This window comes from Artemia franciscana, chromosome 1, assembly GCF_032884065.1.
Source record: "Artemia franciscana chromosome 1, ASM3288406v1, whole genome shotgun sequence".
NCBI classification, from domain to species: Eukaryota; Metazoa; Arthropoda; class Branchiopoda; order Anostraca; family Artemiidae; genus Artemia; species Artemia franciscana.
The window spans coordinates 57824066-57844418 of NC_088863.1; the positions used below are offsets into that span (position 1 = coordinate 57824066).

The 20353-nt window shown below is 39.0% G+C and overlaps 1 protein-coding gene across 2 annotated transcripts in view; it reads right to left on the minus strand.

Annotated features, from left to right (window-relative positions):
* Positions 1-20353, minus strand: part of LOC136031845 (vang-like protein 2) — a 187967-nt gene that overhangs the window by 57839 nt on the left and 109775 nt on the right. For both annotated transcript variants that reach the window (XM_065711693.1, XM_065711703.1), the window contains exon 7: positions 18017-18192. In XM_065711693.1, the coding sequence (XP_065567765.1) occupies positions 18017-18192 (176 nt within the window). The remainder of the gene's footprint in view (positions 1-18016; positions 18193-20353) is intronic.

Sequence of the window (20353 nt, forward strand, 5' to 3'; positions counted from 1 at the left end):
TTCTTTGAATATCTAAAAGGGGGGCAGCACTTTTTTTCAGTTGTTCGATGAAAACTCAGAAAAAGTTATTTTTTCAAAGAAAATGCTCCGACAAACGCTTTTTTCAAAATCTAAGAGGGGAAAATCATGGGGACAGAGACACCTCCCATAAATTGACCTATCTTCCCAAAATACACAATTAGAACATTATTATCTCTTTCCGTCCCCATTTTTCGTTAAGTTCGAACAACCACTTATCATAAATATCCTGATAACAAGAGCTTAGGGAACCTCTAACTTCAAAAGTTGAATTAGGTACAAAATCAACAAAAGAGCAAAGTATGATATAAAACTGAACGTTTCATTGGGAAAAAAAATTGGAGTTTCGAAAATCAAAAATGACTTTTGCAAAATTATTTACTAGACATCTAAGAGAGATACATGATTTTGGTCTCAGGTTTATAATATATAACGCCATTTTCTGTGCAGATCACACTTTATGTGGCCCCTAAGAGGCTTACTTTCAGAGCCAAGGCCGAATCGATTTTCTCTCCCCCCCCCCCCCACCTATACTATTTAGTCGGTTAAAAAAAATTTCTACCCGTCTCTGGGAAATCACTGCAAACTTACGTTTACTTTTTGGTCTCCTTTTGAGGATCCCCATAATGAGATGTTGTGAGATTTTTCACCTTATTGACCTTATCCCGCAAATTGGTTTAAATTTTAGTCTACTCGAAAGCTATTTTATTTGAATGTCCTAGTTAGCAGCCTCGGATCTCTTTTGTGTTGGCTAAATATATATCCCACTGCACTTAAATTTTAACATTACAGACTCTAAGCAAACCTGTGCCCCAAAGGATCCACAAGCTATCCATAATAGATTATAGTATTTCTCCCCGGCTGGGAATTTTTTGAATAGGTAAACAGTAACGGTGATCTAATGCTCGGCGGAACTTTCTACGTGGAGCATTAGGTATCCATAATGGGATCCTTGATCTCTTAGGATTGTACAAGGAGAAATGATATATATATATATATATATATATATATATATATATATATATATATATATATATATATATATATATATATATATATATATGTATATATATATATATAAAATATAATATAAAAAAAGAAAACGATTAAAAATGGGGTTTTTAAGGCCAAACGAGAATACTGAAAAAACACAAAAAGCGAATATTTCGAGAGGACAACCGCCTCTCTTCTTCAGTGTGAACAAAATAATATAATCAATGAAAATGCCGAAGAAAAAACCAAAAAAACAACCACGGAAAGTCAATGTGAAAAAACAAAACCATTAAAAATATTAAAAGATAAATAATAAAGACCAAAAAATCATAAGAATTGAAACCAAACACAAAACAACCATAAAGCGAATCATTCAGCAATATCCGCAATTTGCACAAAATCCAGAAAATTAGAAAACTAGTATACTTGAATATCTGGATACTAGTACCATATTCATTTCAATCCACCCTTGGCTTTTACACCAAAGTTTAGCTTTCGCATTTACAATGCAAACACAATGAGAGTTTCCAGAACCCCTTTCCCAAAGAAAGGAGATCCAGTGACTGTCCCATCTTTCCTAATCATTGCGTGCAATAATGCAATAACCAATAACCGTCCCTCCATTTTGTGTGGACTACGTAATTTAACGTTACGAGGCCAATGTTGCACAATATGACCTCTAGAACTAGGACGATAATCAAGGTATTCATATAGATTCAGAAGTCCCGAACCAATTAGCTATCTCCTAATTTTCTGCCAAGGTCGGGTCAAAATTGATATTTATCTTTTTGGAATTGCCGAATCTAGGATTTTTTTTCATATAATTCCAGTATTAATTAGCAACGGCTTACTCAGCAGAAAAACTTGGAAAAATTAAAGTTAGCCTGATCGAGTTAATTCTTACAAAATGTTCGATTGATAAATTAATCGGAGCTATTGGGCCATGGACGTAGGTTTAATAATTATGTTCTGTAGAGAGTAATATATTTGGAGTCTCGCGGTGGTGTTTGCTTGTTTGTTTTTTTTTCTTATTTTCACCGTTGTAGTTTTTTATTACTTCTAATGTGTATATAATACTTGTGTTAACTGTTAAGCTTGAAGGTCTTAATGCAGATTTTATACATTTTTGTGTTTGCTGTAGAGCACACAGTTTATTGTTATATGGAATTCTTTAAGAGGTTACATCCTGGCTTTTACCTTGGGTAATTTCTCTGCGTTTTTGTTTTGACATTTTTTATTTACTTCATTGAACAAGAGCCATGAGCTCATATGGCACTTGTGACTAGGTGGGAAGAGCCAAGAGTCAAGAGCTTCTTCCCACCAAGTTTCATTAAGATCTGTCCACTTTAGGCGTTGTCCAAGATTTCCGGTTTTCCCCTCCAACTCCCTCCAATGCCACCGGATCCGGTCGGGATTTAAAATAAGAGCTCTGAGACACAAGGTCCTTCTTAATATCAAATTTCATTTAAGATCAGAAAACCCGTTGGTAAGTTAAAAATACCTCATTTTTTCTAATTTATCCGAATTAACCGTCCTTCCACTTCCCCCAAGATAGTCAAATCTAGGAAACGTCAATTTCTAATCAATCTGGTCGAGTCGAGTGGTGAGTCTCTCGCACCCTAAGGGAGAATCATACCCCTAGACCACAAACCATACTTAAGAAAACAACCATTTGTTTTATCGGCAAATAAAATTCTTCTCAACTATCTTGTTGGCTCGCTCCTCCTCAGATGGTCGAATCGGGGAAGAGAATATTTCTAATTTGATCTAGTCTGGTCCTGATACGCCTGCCAGCTTTCGTCGTCCTAGCTTACCTGGAAGTGCCCAGACTAGCAAATCCCCCCAACTCCCCAAAAGAGATCCAGTCAGGTTATTTCAGTAACATATCTAAAACATGTGCTTATTCTTCCCACTAAGTTTCATCCTGATCTCTACGCTCTAAGCGTTTTCCAAGATTTCCGGTTTCCCCCTCCAAATCCCCCCAATGTCATCAGATCCGGTCAGGATTTGAAATAAGAGCTCTAAAACACGAGGTCTTTCTAAATATTAAATTTCATTAAGATCTGGTCATCCGTTCGTAAGTTAAAAATGCATCATTTTTTCTATTTTTTCTAAATTATCCCTCCCCGCAACTCCCCAAAGAGAGTCAATCTGGTCTGGTTATTTCAGCTACGTATCTAGGACTTGTGCTTATTCTTCCCACCAAGTATCATAACGATCTGTCCCCTCTAAGCGTTTTCCAAGATTTCTGGTTTCATCCTACACCCCCCCCCCCAATGTCACCAGATCCGGTCAGAATTTAAAACAAGAACTCTGAGACACGAGGTCCTTCTAAATATCAAATTTTATTAAGATCCAATCACCCGTTCATAAGTTAGAAATACCTTATGTTTTCTAATTTTTTCGAATTACCGAATTAGGTCCCCCCACCAACTCTCCCAAAGAGAGCGGATCCAGTGCGTTTGTGTCAATCACGTATCTAGGACTTTTGCTTAATCTTCCAATCAAGTTTCAAGCGTTTTCCAATATTTCCGGCTCCCCCCCCAACTCCTCCCAATGACTCTGGATGTGGTCGGGATTTAAAATAACAGGGTTGAGATACGAGGTCCTTGTAAATATCAAATTTCATTAAGATACGACCACTCGTTCTTAAGTTAAGAACACCTTGTTTTTTCTATTTTTTTCGAATAAGCCCCCCCCCCCGGAACTCCTCCAAATGATACTGTATCTGGTCAGGTTTTTAAATTACAGGTCTGAGATACGAGGCCCTTGTAAATATCAAATTTCATTAAGATACGATCACTCGTTCGTAAGTTAAAAACGCTTTTTTTTATTTTTCCGAGTTACCCCCCCCCCAACTCCCCCAATAGAGCGGATCCGTTCCGGTTAGGTCAATCACGTATATAGGACTTGTGCTTATTTTTCCCACCAAGTTTCATCTTGATCTCTCCACTCTAAGCGTTTTCCAATATTTCAGGCTTCCCCCTCCAACTTCCCTCAATGGCACCGGATCCGGTCGAGATTTAAAATAAGAGCTCTGAGACACAATATCCTGCTAAGTGTCATATTTCATTAAGATGTGATCACCCGTTCATAAGTTAAAAATGCCTCATTTCTTCTAATTTCTTCCGAATTAACCGTACCCCCACTCCCTCTAGAGATGGTCGAATCGGGAAAACAACTATTTCTAAATTATTCTGGTCTGGTCCTTGATACGCCTGCCAAATTGCATCGTCCTAGCTTATCTGGAAGTGCCCAAACTAGCAAAATGGGACCCACAGACAGAGAGACCAACAGAAATTACGATCGCTATATATCACTTGGTAAATACCAAGTGCCATAAAAACTTGCTTTTTTATAATCTTTTATAAGGTCTGGTTATAAAATGTGACTGCTAATTTTCGTTGTTGGAAGAAATATAAACTGTACTTGTCTTGAGCTGTTTTTTGAGAGTTCGAGTGTCAACGGACATGCTGACGACGTCAGAAAGACTAACAGACTAAACCTCATGGACCAAAGGGAACTACGAACAGCCACCTCAAATATCTTGACTCTGAATGCACCTACGTCAAAGAATCTACTCTTCGAAGAACTTTGCAAGAATAAAGTGTCGACTGTGGGTCTTACACAAATCCGTCTTACCAGAAGGGGAGAACAGCGAATAGGCAACAGTGGCTTGTTGCTCTGGTCTGGAGGAAGCACGAGAAGGAATGGCGGTGGCCTTGCGCTAAACAGCCTTGCAAAAAGGCCTAACTTTAACACGAAGCAATATCTCACAGATTAATGAAGGCCCACTTTGGACACAAGCATGGGAAGATGACTGTCATTGCATGCTTTGCCCCGACCAACGATTCCGATGATGCAACTAAGGAGGATTTCTACTCTGTTTTGTCCAGATGCCTTGCGACAGCGCCTCACCATGATATGACTGTTCTCCTCGGTGACTTCAATGCGACAGTGCGCGATAATATGGGTGTATGGCGCGGCACAATTGGTCCTAATCTCCCGACCCACTTAATGGCAATGGGCTTCACTTACTTGAACTGTGCCGATCTCACGATCTTTGCATCGCAAACACCTACTTCCAACATAAAACTATCCACCAGTACACGTGGTACAGTAACGGAAACACAGACCACAGGCTTGTGTGCGCCGATTTCCAGCTTCACCTCCATGCGTAACGATGAGAAAGAAAACCCGTCGCTGCAGATATTGGTACTAAAGGAGCCAGATACTCGCCAGAAGTACAGTGTTGAAATATCGAATCGCTTCGAGCTCCTTGGCTCACTTAATAGCAGCGAAGATTTCCGGAAGCATTTTAAATCGCAGAGCAGGGAAGCAGCACAACTAGTGCTTGGCAAGGGGATTTACCCAAAGAAATTGTGGATAACTAATGAAACACAGCAAGTCATAGAGCAAAGACGGAAGGCAAGACTTCTTGGGGACATGAACACATATAGAAGGCTCAATGGAGTGTGGAACAGAGTCATTCACCGGGACAGAACCTAGTTTGTTGCAAGGAAAGCCGATGAAATCGAACCAGCAGCAATAAGAAAGACATGAGTAGCCTATTCAAGCATCTCCGAGACCTCACGGAAAATAAAATTCACACCTTGGGTCCCATCCTGTCCAGGGATGGGAAACTTCTTTCTGAAGAAGGTTCTTGTCTTGAGCGGTGGAGGGACAACTTCTGTTCAATTTTCAACAATACTAGCCCATCTGTGCCTCCTAATGATGGTCCCAGCCAACCTAGCAGTAAAAGACCTGAAACAGATGCTCCTCCAGACGAGCCTTTCAGCCCCTACGAAATCAAATATACAGTAAAAGGCTCAAGAATAATAAAGCTACTGGTATCTGCGGCTTAAACTCAGAAATGCTAAAATATAGAGCTCCTGTAAAGCTCTTGTTTTTCCCCACCCTGTTCTCTACAATCTGGCAAACAGAGATAATTCCTGAGGATTGGCGGAAGGGTGTCATTATCCCCTTATGGAAGAGGAAAGGCTCAAGAAGCGACTGCTCCAACTACCAGGGAATAACCCTACTGTCAGTCCTTGGCAAACTGTTTTCAATGGTCCTGCTGGATCGATGTCAGAATATCATTCGAAAAATCCGGCGACCAGAACAAGCGGGTTTTATGTCGGACTATTCAACTATGGAGCAGATTTTCACGATTCGACAAATAGTAGAGAAGACCACAGAGTTTCTACAGAAAGCATTTATTGCCTTCGTCGAATCCCGTTCTGCATTTGACTCAGTCGATCTAGAAGCTCTTTGTCGAATAAGAAGATTCGCAAGAATCTTCTTATCCATGGGATACCCAACAAGGAAAATGAAAACATTGAAGAAACTGTTAATGATTTTTTTATCAGAAATGTCGATACGGAACTACAGGGATATTAAGTTTACGGCCATCTATAGACTTAGAAGTAAGGCTAAACGTCCCATCAGACAAAACTCGCGCCCGGCATCGGACCCTATTCTTGTATCTGTTTTAAATCTTCGACATAAGGATAATATTATGGCTAGTGTTGGTAATCTAAGAAATACGGGGAAAAGCGTCAGTATTAACCTTCCATTCGAATTGGCTAAACGTCGGAAAGAGCTTCTGAGTACGGCTTATAATTTAAGAAATTGTAAAGTTCCCTCCGATAAAGTGTTTCACACCAAGGTGGTTCAAAAAGGGACTAGATTATGGCTAGAATCCAAAAAGACTCCTAGTTCCAACTGGATCAAGGTTGATGACGCATGCTACGACCCGTTTACCCTAGTTTTCCCCTCGGCCAATACTGATTTTGATTCTGACGCATGATCATTAGCGAGTGCTCGCTTCCACTCTATATATTATATATAAAAAAAATGTGCTGTTCTTTATTGTTGTTTGTCTTATTGTATTTTTCCCTTTTATTTTTCATTCTTTTCCCTCAGTGTTTACACCTTCCTGTGTTATTTTACTTGTCATTTTTTTTTGTTTCAGATCAAAATAATCAAGTTCGTTTCTTAGCCTTTTTACTTGGGAATTTTAAGCAGCTGACGTCACTGGTGTTCACGCGACTACAGCATGACTCTCGATCACCTGTATCGGTAAGTAATTATGGTTAACTTTGATTCTCCGTTGGGGATTAACGCCAGCATAACATTAGGGAGATTAAATGATAAAGAAATTAAGAGAGTCAATTTTAATGAAATTATAAATAATCCGGTTGGTAAAGCCCCCAATACGAGTTTTGATGAAAATTTTGAGAATATTATTGATAGCGTGTTTGTGGAGGAGCTGAGATTTTGGGGCTCCGGAGCTCGGTGGGGTGATGTTTTTCCGGTTGTTCATCTTAACATTCAGGGCCTAAATTCTTCATTCGACGATATTCAATTATTATGTAGGGATTCGTGCCCAGTAATTATCGGTCTCTGTGAAACATTTTTGAATGAGAATAATCAGGTACTTTTGGATATCCCCGGTTATATGTCGATTTTTCTTAACCGTAAGATGGGCAAAAAAGGTGGACTCGGATTTTACATCCAAAATAATTTTCAGGCTGTACTAAGACATGATTTATGCATAAATAATGAAAAAATATTTGAGTCACTTTTTATTGAAATCCCAATTAACGCTAAGGAAAGGGTAATAATTGGCGAAGTATATCGTTCTCCAAGCGTATCTGTGACTGAATTTCTTGAAACATTAGATGACGTTCTTAGGAAAGTTCTTGCTGAAAAATATGAAGTTATATTGATGGGTGACTTTAACCTTGACCTTACGAAATCGTCATCTAGGCAGGCTTCTAGCCTCTTGTCTTTACTAATTTCGTACGGAATGGCTCCTTGTATAAACATACCGACAAGGATTTCAAACCAGTCAGCAACATTAATTGACAATATTTTTTCATCGCTACACTCCATTAGGAATGAAGTACTGCTTTCTGACGTTTCCAACCATTTGCCAGTTTCAGCCCTGCTTCAAGTCCTCCAAAATCCACAAAGAGTAGTCCCCCAGGATAAACCGAGATTTTGCTGCTCACCAGTGGAGCTGGAAAGATTGAAAGAAGATCTTGGTACATATAAATGGCACTTTTCTCTACCAGAAAATATTAGTTTAGGCAATTATAATGACATATTTGGCCGGTTTTATGACACTGTTAAGGAAAAATTCACGTCTTATTGTCTAAAAGCTCCTTTAAAAAATCCTCGATCAAAAAGATCAACACCTGTAGCTCCCTGGTTAACATCTGGAGTCCTAAAATCCATAAAAGGGAAGCAGAACCTTTGGAAGGAGTACAAAAAAAAAGACCAAATAAGGCCAAGTTAGAAGCATTTAAGTTGTACCGTAATTTTCTGAAATCAATTATTCGCAGAGCTAAAACAGTATATTTTACAAAAAGATTTGTTGATTGCGGTAAAAATATAAAAAAAGACGTGGGACGTGATTAAGGAAGTTAGTCGGCCATCCATGAAACCAGAAGGTCTCCCTAAGTCTCTCATTGTAGACGATCAACTTGTAACAGAAAAAGGCCAAATTCGACATCATATGAATAAATTCTTCGCGGAGATAGGGAAAAAACTGCTAATAGCGTTTCTTATTCCTCTGTGTCACAGTCTTGGAAGCAGTTCTTAGGTCCCTCGTGCTTGAAATCAATGGTTCTTGGGGAGGTTACGGTGCAGGAAATTAGAAATATTGTTTTGTCTTCAAAGAATTCTTCAGCAGGTTTCGACCAAATTTCTGCTAAAGCAATTAAACATATTCTTCCATCGATTATCATCCCAATTTACCATTTGATTAATAGGTCATTTGAACTAGGAGTATTTCCCCAACGTCTTAAACTTGCACGTGTTATAGCTTTCTTTAAAGGAGGTGACAGAAAGTATCCTGGGAACTACAGGCCGATCTCTCTTCTGTCAGTGTTCTCTAAGATATTTGAAAGAGCAATGCTCAAACGTCTGGTGAGATTTCTTGAAGCTAAATTTTTTTTCCATCAGCATCAGTTTGGGTTTCGCGCAAAGTATTCTACAGAACATTCTTGTAATAGACTTCTTCAGTTTATACGACGATCGTTAGATTCTAATCTTATTCCTGCAGCCATTTTTCTTGATGTAAAGAAAGCTTTTGACAGCCTAACACATAAGATTCTCATTGGTAAACTTTGTCATTTTGGTGTCCGTGGGGAAGCATCGTCTTGGTTCTCGTCATACCTAACTGACAGATCTATCGCCACAGAAGTTACAGACGAAAAAGTTCCAATTGAATACGGAGTACCCCAAGGTTCTATTCTTTGGCCAACCTCTTCCTCGTATATGTGAACGATCTCTACCGACTTTTTAACACCCCAATTAACAATGTTTCCTGTGGATTGTATCACAAATCTTACTCTCAGAGTACGTTGGTGTTCACACCTGATAGTCAAGAAGAATTAATAGCATTTGCAGATGACACTACTTTAGGTGCTGCAGCTCCGGATGAATCATCCCTTATTCTAAAGCTCCAAGCAATGACTGAGAAAATACTCTTTTGGTTTGACATAAATCAACTAACTTTAAATGTAAAAAAGTCCTACCTTCTTATTTTTTCTCGTAAAGGTTTGAGCTGCCCCACAATTACTGAGCTTCATACACCAAGAGGCTCCATAAGTCGCCCCCCGGATCGATATGTGCGATTCCTGGGATTTCTTTTGGATGAAAATTTATCATTTAAGTAGCATGTTCAAATAATAAGAGTGAAAATTTCCCGTGGACTTGGGATCATCCGAAAATTAAAGCGTTTATTCCCTTTCCCTATCCTCCGTCTTTTATACTTTTCTCTGATTTACCCTTATATATGTTACTGTTCGTCTGTGTGGATGTCCACATTTCCCTCGGTACTTGCTCCTATTCACAATCTCTATGAGAAAGCGGCAAGAATTCTCCAGTCGGCTAAACACACTCCTCTTGACCTCCTCAAAATTGAAGATATTTATGTTTTATCTCTATCTTCGTTGGCATATCAATACTTCCAGGGAGATCTCCCATGTTGTTTTTCGGGACTGCTTAAACTAGTAGGGGAAGTAAATTTGCATATCGTTCGTAACTGGGAGGATGTGATGATTCCAGCTACTCCCTCGGTACGTTCAGACTTCGGCCTGGCTGTGACTGTGGGACGTGCTTGGAACTTGGTTCCCGCTGAGATCCGGCAGTCACGAGCACTTGGCTCCTTTAAGAGACAGATGAAAAGTTTCTTATTAAAGGCTTCTTATTAAATGTTTCTTATGGTTTATTTATTATTTTTTTTCTGTTTTGGGTTGTTGTTTTGTTGGTGTTGTATCCTCGATGACGCGAGAATTTTAATTTGTATTTTATTATCGGGTGATGTGAGGGTCGCTGTTTCGTGGGGACTGCCGGTGAGTTGATTTCTTTTCCTTACATATTTATATTTAGATGTTGGTTAGTATGTTTATGACAAGTTTTATAATTCTTTATTTATTGTATGCCGTTTCCCAAATAACGGGCCATTGAGCCCTTTGGGATATTGTTTTTGTTATTGTTATTTTATGAAAATAAATAGAACTTGAACTTTGAACTTGGATTCTAGAGTTGCCTGGCACATCCGAGAAATATTGCAGACTTCTCAAGGCGCTGCACTATGGGACGGACAGCTGTGTACAAGTAAACAGCTGGCGCAGCTCGTTCTTTCAAATCACGACAGGAGTGCGCCAAGGAAGTGTAGTGGCCCCAAAGCTCTTCAATGTCATCGTAGATTACATTATGACAAAGGCCACTTCAAGTCTCAGCTTTGAGCTCAAATTCGGAGATCGTGCCATCACTGATGCTAATGACTTGGCCATTCTGGCGGAATCCATGGAGCAATTTGCTGGAAGCACTCCAAATCCTACGAGAGGAGGTTGCAAAAGTAGGACTACATATAAACTGGAACAAAACTAAAACTATGGCCATAGACCCGTCTTCTCCTACTGCTAACTCTCCAGTTAGCCTGGACAGCACCATTGGCATCGAAGTTGTTCAAGAGTTCACATACCTGGGCTCCATGATTTCTCCAGATGGCTCGCTTCTCCCCGAGTTGCACACGAGATTATCCAAGGCGTCTTCTACCATAGGCAGACTGAACCGTCACCTCTGGCGAAAACCGAACATTAGTTGTAAAACGAAGCTGCGGATCTTCAACGCCATAGTCGGCTCTGCGAGGCTTTATAGAGCTGACACATAGCAAGCATCAGCTGCAACCCTCAAGGAAATCAATGTATTTCAGTCGAAGAGCCTAAGGAGGATCGAGGGCCTACGATGGTCCAACTTCGTCAGCAATGAGGAGCTTCTGCAGTTCACAAAGCAGTCTCGGCTTTTGACTCAAGCAGTCAAGCAAACCAACCTTACGATGGTTCGGGCACCTGCTTCGAATGCCACCACATCTACCCACAAAGACGATCTTCGACTTCGACCCTATCAAAGCCGGTTGGAAGCGACTTCACGGCCGACCAAAGAAACGTTGGTCCGACAGCCTGTCCAAGTTCCCGACGAAAGCAATCATCAGACCAGGCGAAGCGTAAATAATCGCGATGGACCGAAGCGGATGGAGGAGATAGACGTCACTCTCTACGCCGAACAGCACCCGGCAGGAGACATAAGTCGAAAATTCAAGTCTCAAATTGAGATATTGGTAATTCTTACTTCTTTTAATTAGAGTTCTGAAATTCAAAAAGTTGGTTTAGTGCAATTTCGAGCCATCCCAGCATAGTAGGTTAGCACGCTAGATTTGAGATCCTTTGTCCGTGAGGACAGGGGTCTGAATCCAGTTGTCGCTGGTTATTTGGTTTGGAAAAAGGGTCAGCGGCCTGATTCTGTATGGTTAGCCAGAGTTGACCCAGCTCCAAATGGGTACCTGGAGAAGCCATGGGAATTTAAACAGGAAAGGTGTCTGAGAGCAAAGGATGGCTGGCCCCAACGTGCCATTGCACTTCCTGGCTGAAGGGCCATGAAACGGAGATCAGCACCATCACTAGGAAATGTAAAGCCCGATGCCTTATTTTTGATTGCGATGTCATAGAAGTAAAAACAATGATAAAGTGGACATAAACATGGCTTTTTCTAAGTATTGTGATGAAGGGAAGAGACATCAGGGAATTTCAAAATAGGTATAGGGTAGTCAAAGAAATGGAATACAGGATGCAACACCAAGAAATCAAGACATGGAGTAAGAAGTGCACATCAGATTCCCTTGAGGTTTCTTGCACCAGATATGGTGCTAGCTAATTTATTTTAATTTGAGTTTTGGAGTTTAGTCTGAATCAAACTTTAAATTCCTTATTTTGCCGGATTACTTCAATTTTTTTGGCAGTTTCAGGTCTCACTGTCGATCATTTGGATTTAAAGAATGTGTGGGAAAAGTTAAGATTGTTGTATCGACCGTATTTTGTCCAAAGTTCTGTCATGGTAATGAAGCTGAAAAGGAATCGTAGACTCCATCAACTCTTGTTTAGAAAGAATTCCAAAAACATCCGATGCCAATGTAGTTTTTGGAACTTTAAAAAATAAATACAAAAATTCTAAAAATAGAAGAAACGCCGATCAATTAACGACGCAGCGCCACCAAACATAATTGCGTCCGCCACCATCGAATTTCATTTTGGCACGGCTTCGTGGACTACGCAAAATCCCACTTTAGTTGCATTTCTGTCCAATGTATGGGTGTTGGAGATCGTTCACGCAGGGCTTTATTGTGGTAGGCACCGATTTCATACATGCAGGATTCTGCTCTGAGGAGTTCAATTTTTCCGGAAGAGGTTTATAACTTGAAAATAAATAAGCCATCCCCAGCCCCACTCCCCTTTCGTCCTTGGTTATAGATCTTTTTGAAGATTATCATTAACTTTGAAAAGGATAAACATGTGGTCCATTTGCCGTTTCTCACCCAGCGCTGCCAAATGGAGGAAGGGGGCATTTCCTCCAGTAGATCTAATTTTTTCCAGAATCAGTGAAAAATCTTTTATGTATTGTCATCGAAGAAATCTAACAAAACAAAATTAAACCCTCCTCCCGACTATATTTTTAAAACAATTCCCCCCGCCCCCACCCCCAAAAAAAATGTGAACTAGGGCCACTGTTCTCGCCTTCTGAAGTGACATTTTTACGAAAACTAAGTAATTGGTTAATTGTCAAAACTTATCCATATCAATTAGTCGATAATGCCATAAATACAACTTTAAATAAATACACACAAAAATGGATAAGTAAATTTCTTTCTTTCGTTAGTTGAGTATAGAAGCCCAAAAGGACAACTGAATTAAACACATCTTCATTCGACCTCTTCGTCATTATGTTTTATTATAGAACCTAAAAAGTTATTCAAGATCATGAGTCATCAAAACCCTCTTTGGGGATCAAAGATCCCCAAGATACAAATAGTCACATCATTCAAACACTAATAATAAGAATAAAAACAAGACACTTTCAGATACCTTTATTTGAACCTTGTTCACTCCTATAAATTAACTGAGACCCCCTTCCCACCAAAATATTGTATATGAGCAACCTGTGTCTCTATTATATGCATACCATAGGACCTAATACCAGCGCGACAGGGTAGTGAACGTGGTCCACAAATATCACGGTCATTTTAACAAGAGCTAAGAGCTCATATGGCACTTGTGACGAGGTCGGAAGAGCCGAGAGCTCATATGGTACGAGGTCGGAAGAGCCAAGAGCTCATTTGGACGAGGTCGGAAGAGCCAAGAGCCAAGAGCTCATTTGGCACTTGTGAGAAGGTCAGAACCTAAAGTTAAACTTTATAGCACAAGATCCTTCTAAATATCAAATTTCATTAAGATCTGGTCACCCTTTCGTAAGTTACAAATACCTCAATTTTCAAATTACCTCCCCCCTCCCAATTCCACCAAAGAGAGCAGATCCGGTCCAGTTATGTCAGTCACGTATCTTAGACAGGTTTCTATTCTTCCCATCCAGTTTCATCCTGATCTCACCGCTTTAAGTATTTTCTAAGATTTCCGGTCCCCCCAACTGCCCCACCCCCCAATTACGTTTGATCCGGTTGAGATTTAAAATAAGATATCAGAGTTACGAGGTCCTTCTAAATATGAAGTTTCATGAAGATCCGATCACTCCTTCGTAAGTTAAAAATACGTTATTTTTCTTATTTTTCAGAATTACCCCCCCCCCCCCCCGCAATTGAGCGGATCCGTTCCAATTATGTAAATTACGTATGCAAGACTTTTGCTTATTTTTCCAACCAAGTTTCATCCCAATCCTTCCAATCTAAGGGTTTCCCATCATTTTAGGTCTCCCCATCCCAAACTTCCCCCAATGTCACCAGATCCGGTCAGGATTTAAAATAAGAGCTTTGAGCCACGATATCCTTCTAAAAATCAAATTTCATGGAGATCCAATCACCCATTCGTAAGTTAAAAATACCTCATTTTTTCTAATTTTTCAGAATTAACCCCCCCCCCCCCCCCAACTACCCAAAAGAGAGCGGATCCGTTCCGTTTATGTCAATCATCTATCTAGGACTTGTGTTTATTTTTCCCACCATGTTTCATCCCGATCCCTCCACTCTAAGTGTTTTCCAAGTTTTAGGTTTCCCCCTCCCAACTCCCCGCCCCCATCACCAGATCCGGTCGGGATTTAAAATAAGAGCTCTAAAACACGATATCCTTCTAAACATCAAATTTCATTGAGATCCGATCACCCGTTCGTAAGTTGAAAATACCTCATTTTTCTAATTTTTAAGACTTACTCCCCCCTCCCAACTACCCCAAAGAGAGCAAATAAGTTCCGATTATGTCAATCATGTATCTGGGACTTGCGCTTATTTTTCCCATCAAGTTTCATCCCGATCCCTCTACTCTAAGTGTTTTCCAAGATTTTAGGTTTCCCCCCTCCAACTCCCCCCAATGTCATCAGACCCAGTCGGGATTTAAAATAAGAGCTCTGAGACACAATATCATTCCAAACATCAAATTTCATTAAGATCCAATCACCCGCTCATAAGTTAAAAATACTTCATTTTTTCTATTTTTCCGAATTAACCGGCCCCTTCTCCCCCCCCCCCCCCAGATGGTCAAATCGGGAAAACGACTATTTCTAATTTAATCTGGTCCGGTCCCTGATACGCTTGCCAAATTTCATCGTCCTAGCTTACCTGGAAGTGCCTAAAGTAGCAAAACCGGGACTTTAGGTTTTCCCCGTCCAACTCCCCCCAATGTCATCAGATCCGGTCGGGATTAAAAATAAGAGCTCTAAGACACAATATCATTCCAAACATCAAATTTCATTAAGATCCAAATACCCGCTGATAAGTTAAAAATACTTCATTTTTTCTATTTTTTGCGAATGAACCGGGCCCCCACTCCCCCCCAGATGGTCAAATCGGGAAAACGACTATTTCTAATTTAATCTGGTCCGGTCCCTGATACGCTTGCCAAATTTCATCGTCCTAGCTTACCTGGAAGTGCCTAAAGTAGCAAAACCGGGACCGACAGACCGACAGACAGACCGACAGACAGACCGACAGACCGACAGACAGACCGACAGAATTGGCGACTGCTATATGTCACTTGGTTAATACCAAGTGCCATAAAAATGGAACGAAAGCAATTATTTACTGTGTGCTATCACAATGTCAATACGCATGTGTATCTATGCCTGGTGCGAAGAACTTACCAGAACAAAAGCGCCAAATTTGAACCAAAAGAATCGTGATATTCTGATTTTGTTTTCTAAATACATACTTTTTCTTACTTTTCTCTTCCGGTTCTCTATAATTTCCAAAGTTCCAGGCGTCAGATAGAATTAAAGTGTGGCCTTTTATAAATACACTAACTTTGACTATAGGTTTAGCCCCTAGAGTCTAATTAAGCTTTGAATAAGCAAGCACTTTTCTCTTCGAGTTCTTTATATTTGTTAATACTACCGAGGTTTCAGGCCAAAATCCAGGAGTAGCTTTTCATAGAATTACTAACTTTGACTATAGGTTTGACAATTTGCTTCTTATCAAGCTGGGAATGAACAAGCATGTGCACATATAAGTAGAAGATGGAATATCTAGAAGGAAGTGCTTTATTTGATAGGCTGAATTATCCCAAAGTAGTTATTTATGTCTGTAAAGGTGAGCTCATACGAGAAATAAGTTTGAAAAAATAATAAAAACCTAAGAAACCATCACAGTTTCGTACATAATGCAGAGAAGAGGGATATAAGGAAAGTTGAAGTAACTCTGAAAATCAATCAGATAGAAATTTTCTGTATGTAACAAAGTGGAGATTTTATTTCTATTTCTATAGAACAGTCGACTTTTGATAATTTGAAAATCAAGGGACGAGAGGAAAAGTTCAAAAGCACACTTGTGTGCCTAAATACATATAAAAGTCTCATATTTGACTTCTTAATCAAATATGCACATGGAGCTTGTTAAATACCATGTGAGCGGTGAACGATGACGTTGATGGGTAATCTTGCCTGGCTTAATGTGACTGCAGTATGTGGCTCTTCTTCTTTATTTTCCTCGTCCTCGTCTTGAAAAGTCAACAATTGGGCGTCGGTTAAAGGACCATGGACAACGACATCTTCGTCCATGTGAACATAATCCTCGAAGGTATATTCACAATAGTTTGGTAGAAGTCCCCACTCTGTATCTAGAGGGATGAATTGCGGTAAACCTCGCAACAAATCCCGTTTCCAGATCTGTTAACAATTACCACTGTAGTTGTCGCTCAGGTACAACACCCTAATTGAGCCACATATAGCCTTAGGCTATATGTAAGATATTGCAGTTTTTACGATATTCTTTTTATTTTGTAAGCCTTTTTATTTTGGGTTTTGAAACAACTTTTTGATGACAAATAAGTACAAAAAATAATATATACCCACAAAATAACCAAAGGTTTGTGCACAGATTAAAGTTATACTTGACACTGTTAAAGATATGGTGCTGATACACAGTTGCAATGGTAGCGATTAATATATTTGTAATGAGCATGAAATGAGGAAGTAATTGGCATTAACGGGGAAGCAAATGGTATGCTGTATAAGCGAAATTTACCAGTGATTACTTACCTTACCATACACCCCTATGTAGCCACCTGCAGTTCTGCCCATCCAATATAGCAATTACTTCTGGGAAGTAGCTGGCTAATTGCATATGTGAGTATTAATTGTAGTACTATATATTAGTTAGTTTTTTTAGTTTTATCTTTATATTTTTATCTATATTCTTTTACGTTGTGATTGTAGCTGTTTTTCGTTTAGTCTCTCTCATTTTTTTCTTTATATATATATATATATATATATATATATATATATATATATATATATATATATATATATATATATATATATATATATTGCCTTACCAAAGATTACTTACTTTACCAGTGATTACTTATCTTACCATACACCCCTATGTAGCTACCTGCAGTTCTGCCGATCCAATATAGAAATTACTTCTAGATATTCTCTCTTCTGTCATTATGTTCATATACTGAACAAATACTTACCTATCCGTGCATGCACTTGCCTATTCAGGGCTTAACCAGACATAAATAGCTAAATCTTCAGCCAGATATAATACACCAAAGAAAAACCACACTTTCATTCAATCCAAAACCTGGCCAGTATTGGAAACTATCATAACTTGAAGAGAAAATTATGAAAAATTATATTTTTTACCCCCCCCCCCCCCTCCCAAAAAAAATTGACCCTTCTGGTTCGAATTTGACACTTATTGATACAGTTTCTAATACCCTTCATATATGTACACGTGCATTGACAGTGCGCAAGCGCACAATTCCAAAATAACGATACATATGTGCTACGCAAATGGGAATTGTGGACCGAGTTCACGGCCCTGACATATCCGAAACATTATAATGTTAATCATGTATTTCGTTTCTACCAGATCAAAGCTTCTGTTACATTTTCTAAATGGCTACAAATAGCAAAGATCACGGTTCTACAAATCTCGGCTATGACAACTAGGATAAAATTAATTTCAGCTGGTAAATAATTTGCTTACATGAACTTGTCCATTTCCTGTTGGTGTGTCAACGTCATAAAATTTAAAGGAGGTAGTATTTGACTTGGTCCCTTTGTTTTTCGTTGGTAACCTTGCCAAATAAGGATTATAAATTGGAAAATCAGCGTAGTAGCGATCTAATAGCCATGCGGCTGCACGCTGGATTGACAGTTGTCCTATAAAGAGAGAAATAAAATTAGTAATGAGCAAGTTCGAGTAATTAAAAAGAGCAATACTTAGGACAAGACTTCGAAGCCTGTATAGAAACCCAAGTAGAAATAGAGGGGTGTCATTTAGAAAATAATGGAAATACAGAAGGAAAAAGATTCGAATGAAATGTGACAACCTCTATGTGGGTTTTGAGTACCTGAGGATCCATGATTACTTCCAAAAGGCTTGGAAAAACCAGGTTCAAGTCCTCGAAAAAGCACGTAAATGCTGACCCATATCCATATAAGTAACCAGAAATTTAGCTCAGGGGGGTGTATAAGTTCAAAGATTCACTGGACACAGACACAGAACATAGGGTACAGAAAATATATTGAATTAAACGAAAAATCTGGGCATACCAGCCAAAGACCCTCTTGTTCCTCAAATGCGCTGGTCCATAAAGGTACACACGTTACATAAAAAATGAAACTATAAATGATTCATCCTACCTAAAGGGGCAATTGATGAAAAGCCACAAATGTGCATGTTCAGGACTCAAATTAGGACTGGGCCATGGTTTCGCCTCAATTTTGAACTATTTTGTAAAGTGTCGTCCCGTCATTTGCCCATAAGATATCCCGAAATATCTAATGCACCAAATTATAAAGAATAAAAGATCTAAAGTCAAACTGACCAGTCATGACAAAACAGGGAAATAATTCTGGAAACGAAAAACGAGTCATACCCGGTATGAAGAAAAGGAAGAGAAACAATCAAACGAATATTTCGTCCGCATACAGCAAGGTTCCTTCAGCGTTAAAATAAAAAGATAAAAAAGCTGCATTTGTATGTTCATGGAAGTAGCTGGCTAATTGCATATGTGAGTATTAATTGTAGGCCTATATATTAGTTAGTTTTTTTAGTTTTATATTAATATTTTTATCTATATTCTTCTACGTTCAGATTGGAGCTGTTTTTCGTTTAGTCTCTCTCTCATTTTTTCTGTACACACACACACACACACATATATATATATATATATATATATATATATATATATATATATATATATATATATATATATATATATATATATATATATATATATATATATATATATATATATATATATATATATATATGTATATATATATATTTTATTTTAATGCTGAAGGCACCTTGTTGTATACGGGCGAAATATTACGTTTGATTGTTTCTCTTCTTTTTCTTCATACTGGGCATGCCCCGTTTTTCGTTTGCAGATTTATTTCTTTGTTTTGTATATATATAGAAACCATGAAACCGTGAAAAATATCAGAGAATAATGATAAAGAACACACGTTTTCAGACGCGTGCATGTGATTTAATTTCGGAGTAGGGGAACTTTGAAAAAGTGCAAAAGTTGAAAATTATATAGGAAACAGTGGAAATTGTTGCAAGATTGCAAAAACATCGAGATTCTGGTTGTAGAGCGGAGGGTAAAAAATAGTGAAACGTGAGAGGGGCGCAGGCTAAAACCCCTCCTTCAGACCTGCGTGCCTCTATGTGTAGTTTTTATCATGAAGCCTCAAGTACCCGGGCCGCTTTATAAGCTAAGAGGCGAACTTCTAAAAGCTGGCGATTGCACTAGTAGTCACGTACACAAAAAATTTCCCAACTTCTCAAACAAGGCTGCCACCTATAGCATAAAAAAGTTGTTTTAATACTATTTCATCATGTGTAGCACTGTAGCACATGCTACCTTGCATGACGAAATAGTAGCACCTTCGTGCTATAATTTTTCTTTTTGGCTTGGACGAAATAATGAAGATTTTTAAAACAGGCAGATGAATTAACAAAAAGCACGGAGCGCCATTTCCCCGTATTTGTTTCAAAGGATAGGCACTATGTTTGAAATAACCAGAAAAAAAGATTAAGAGATTTACCCTAAGACTAATCCAAATACATTTAGAAAGACTATGCGCGTGATGCGGCGCAAATCGCGACACGCGGGAAATTTTTCTGGACTGAAGGACCTAAAATTGTTGTGTAGCACGTAAATTTGGGTAATTTTAGCACTTAAAGAGATGACTGTGTGGCAACCCTATTCTCAGATCTCAGTAGCCGACTAGCTGGCATGTGGAAACCCCCGTGTTTTCGTCTGCTTTTAAGGCTAAAGTCGCTAAATGCAGTTAAACTGTGCACTAG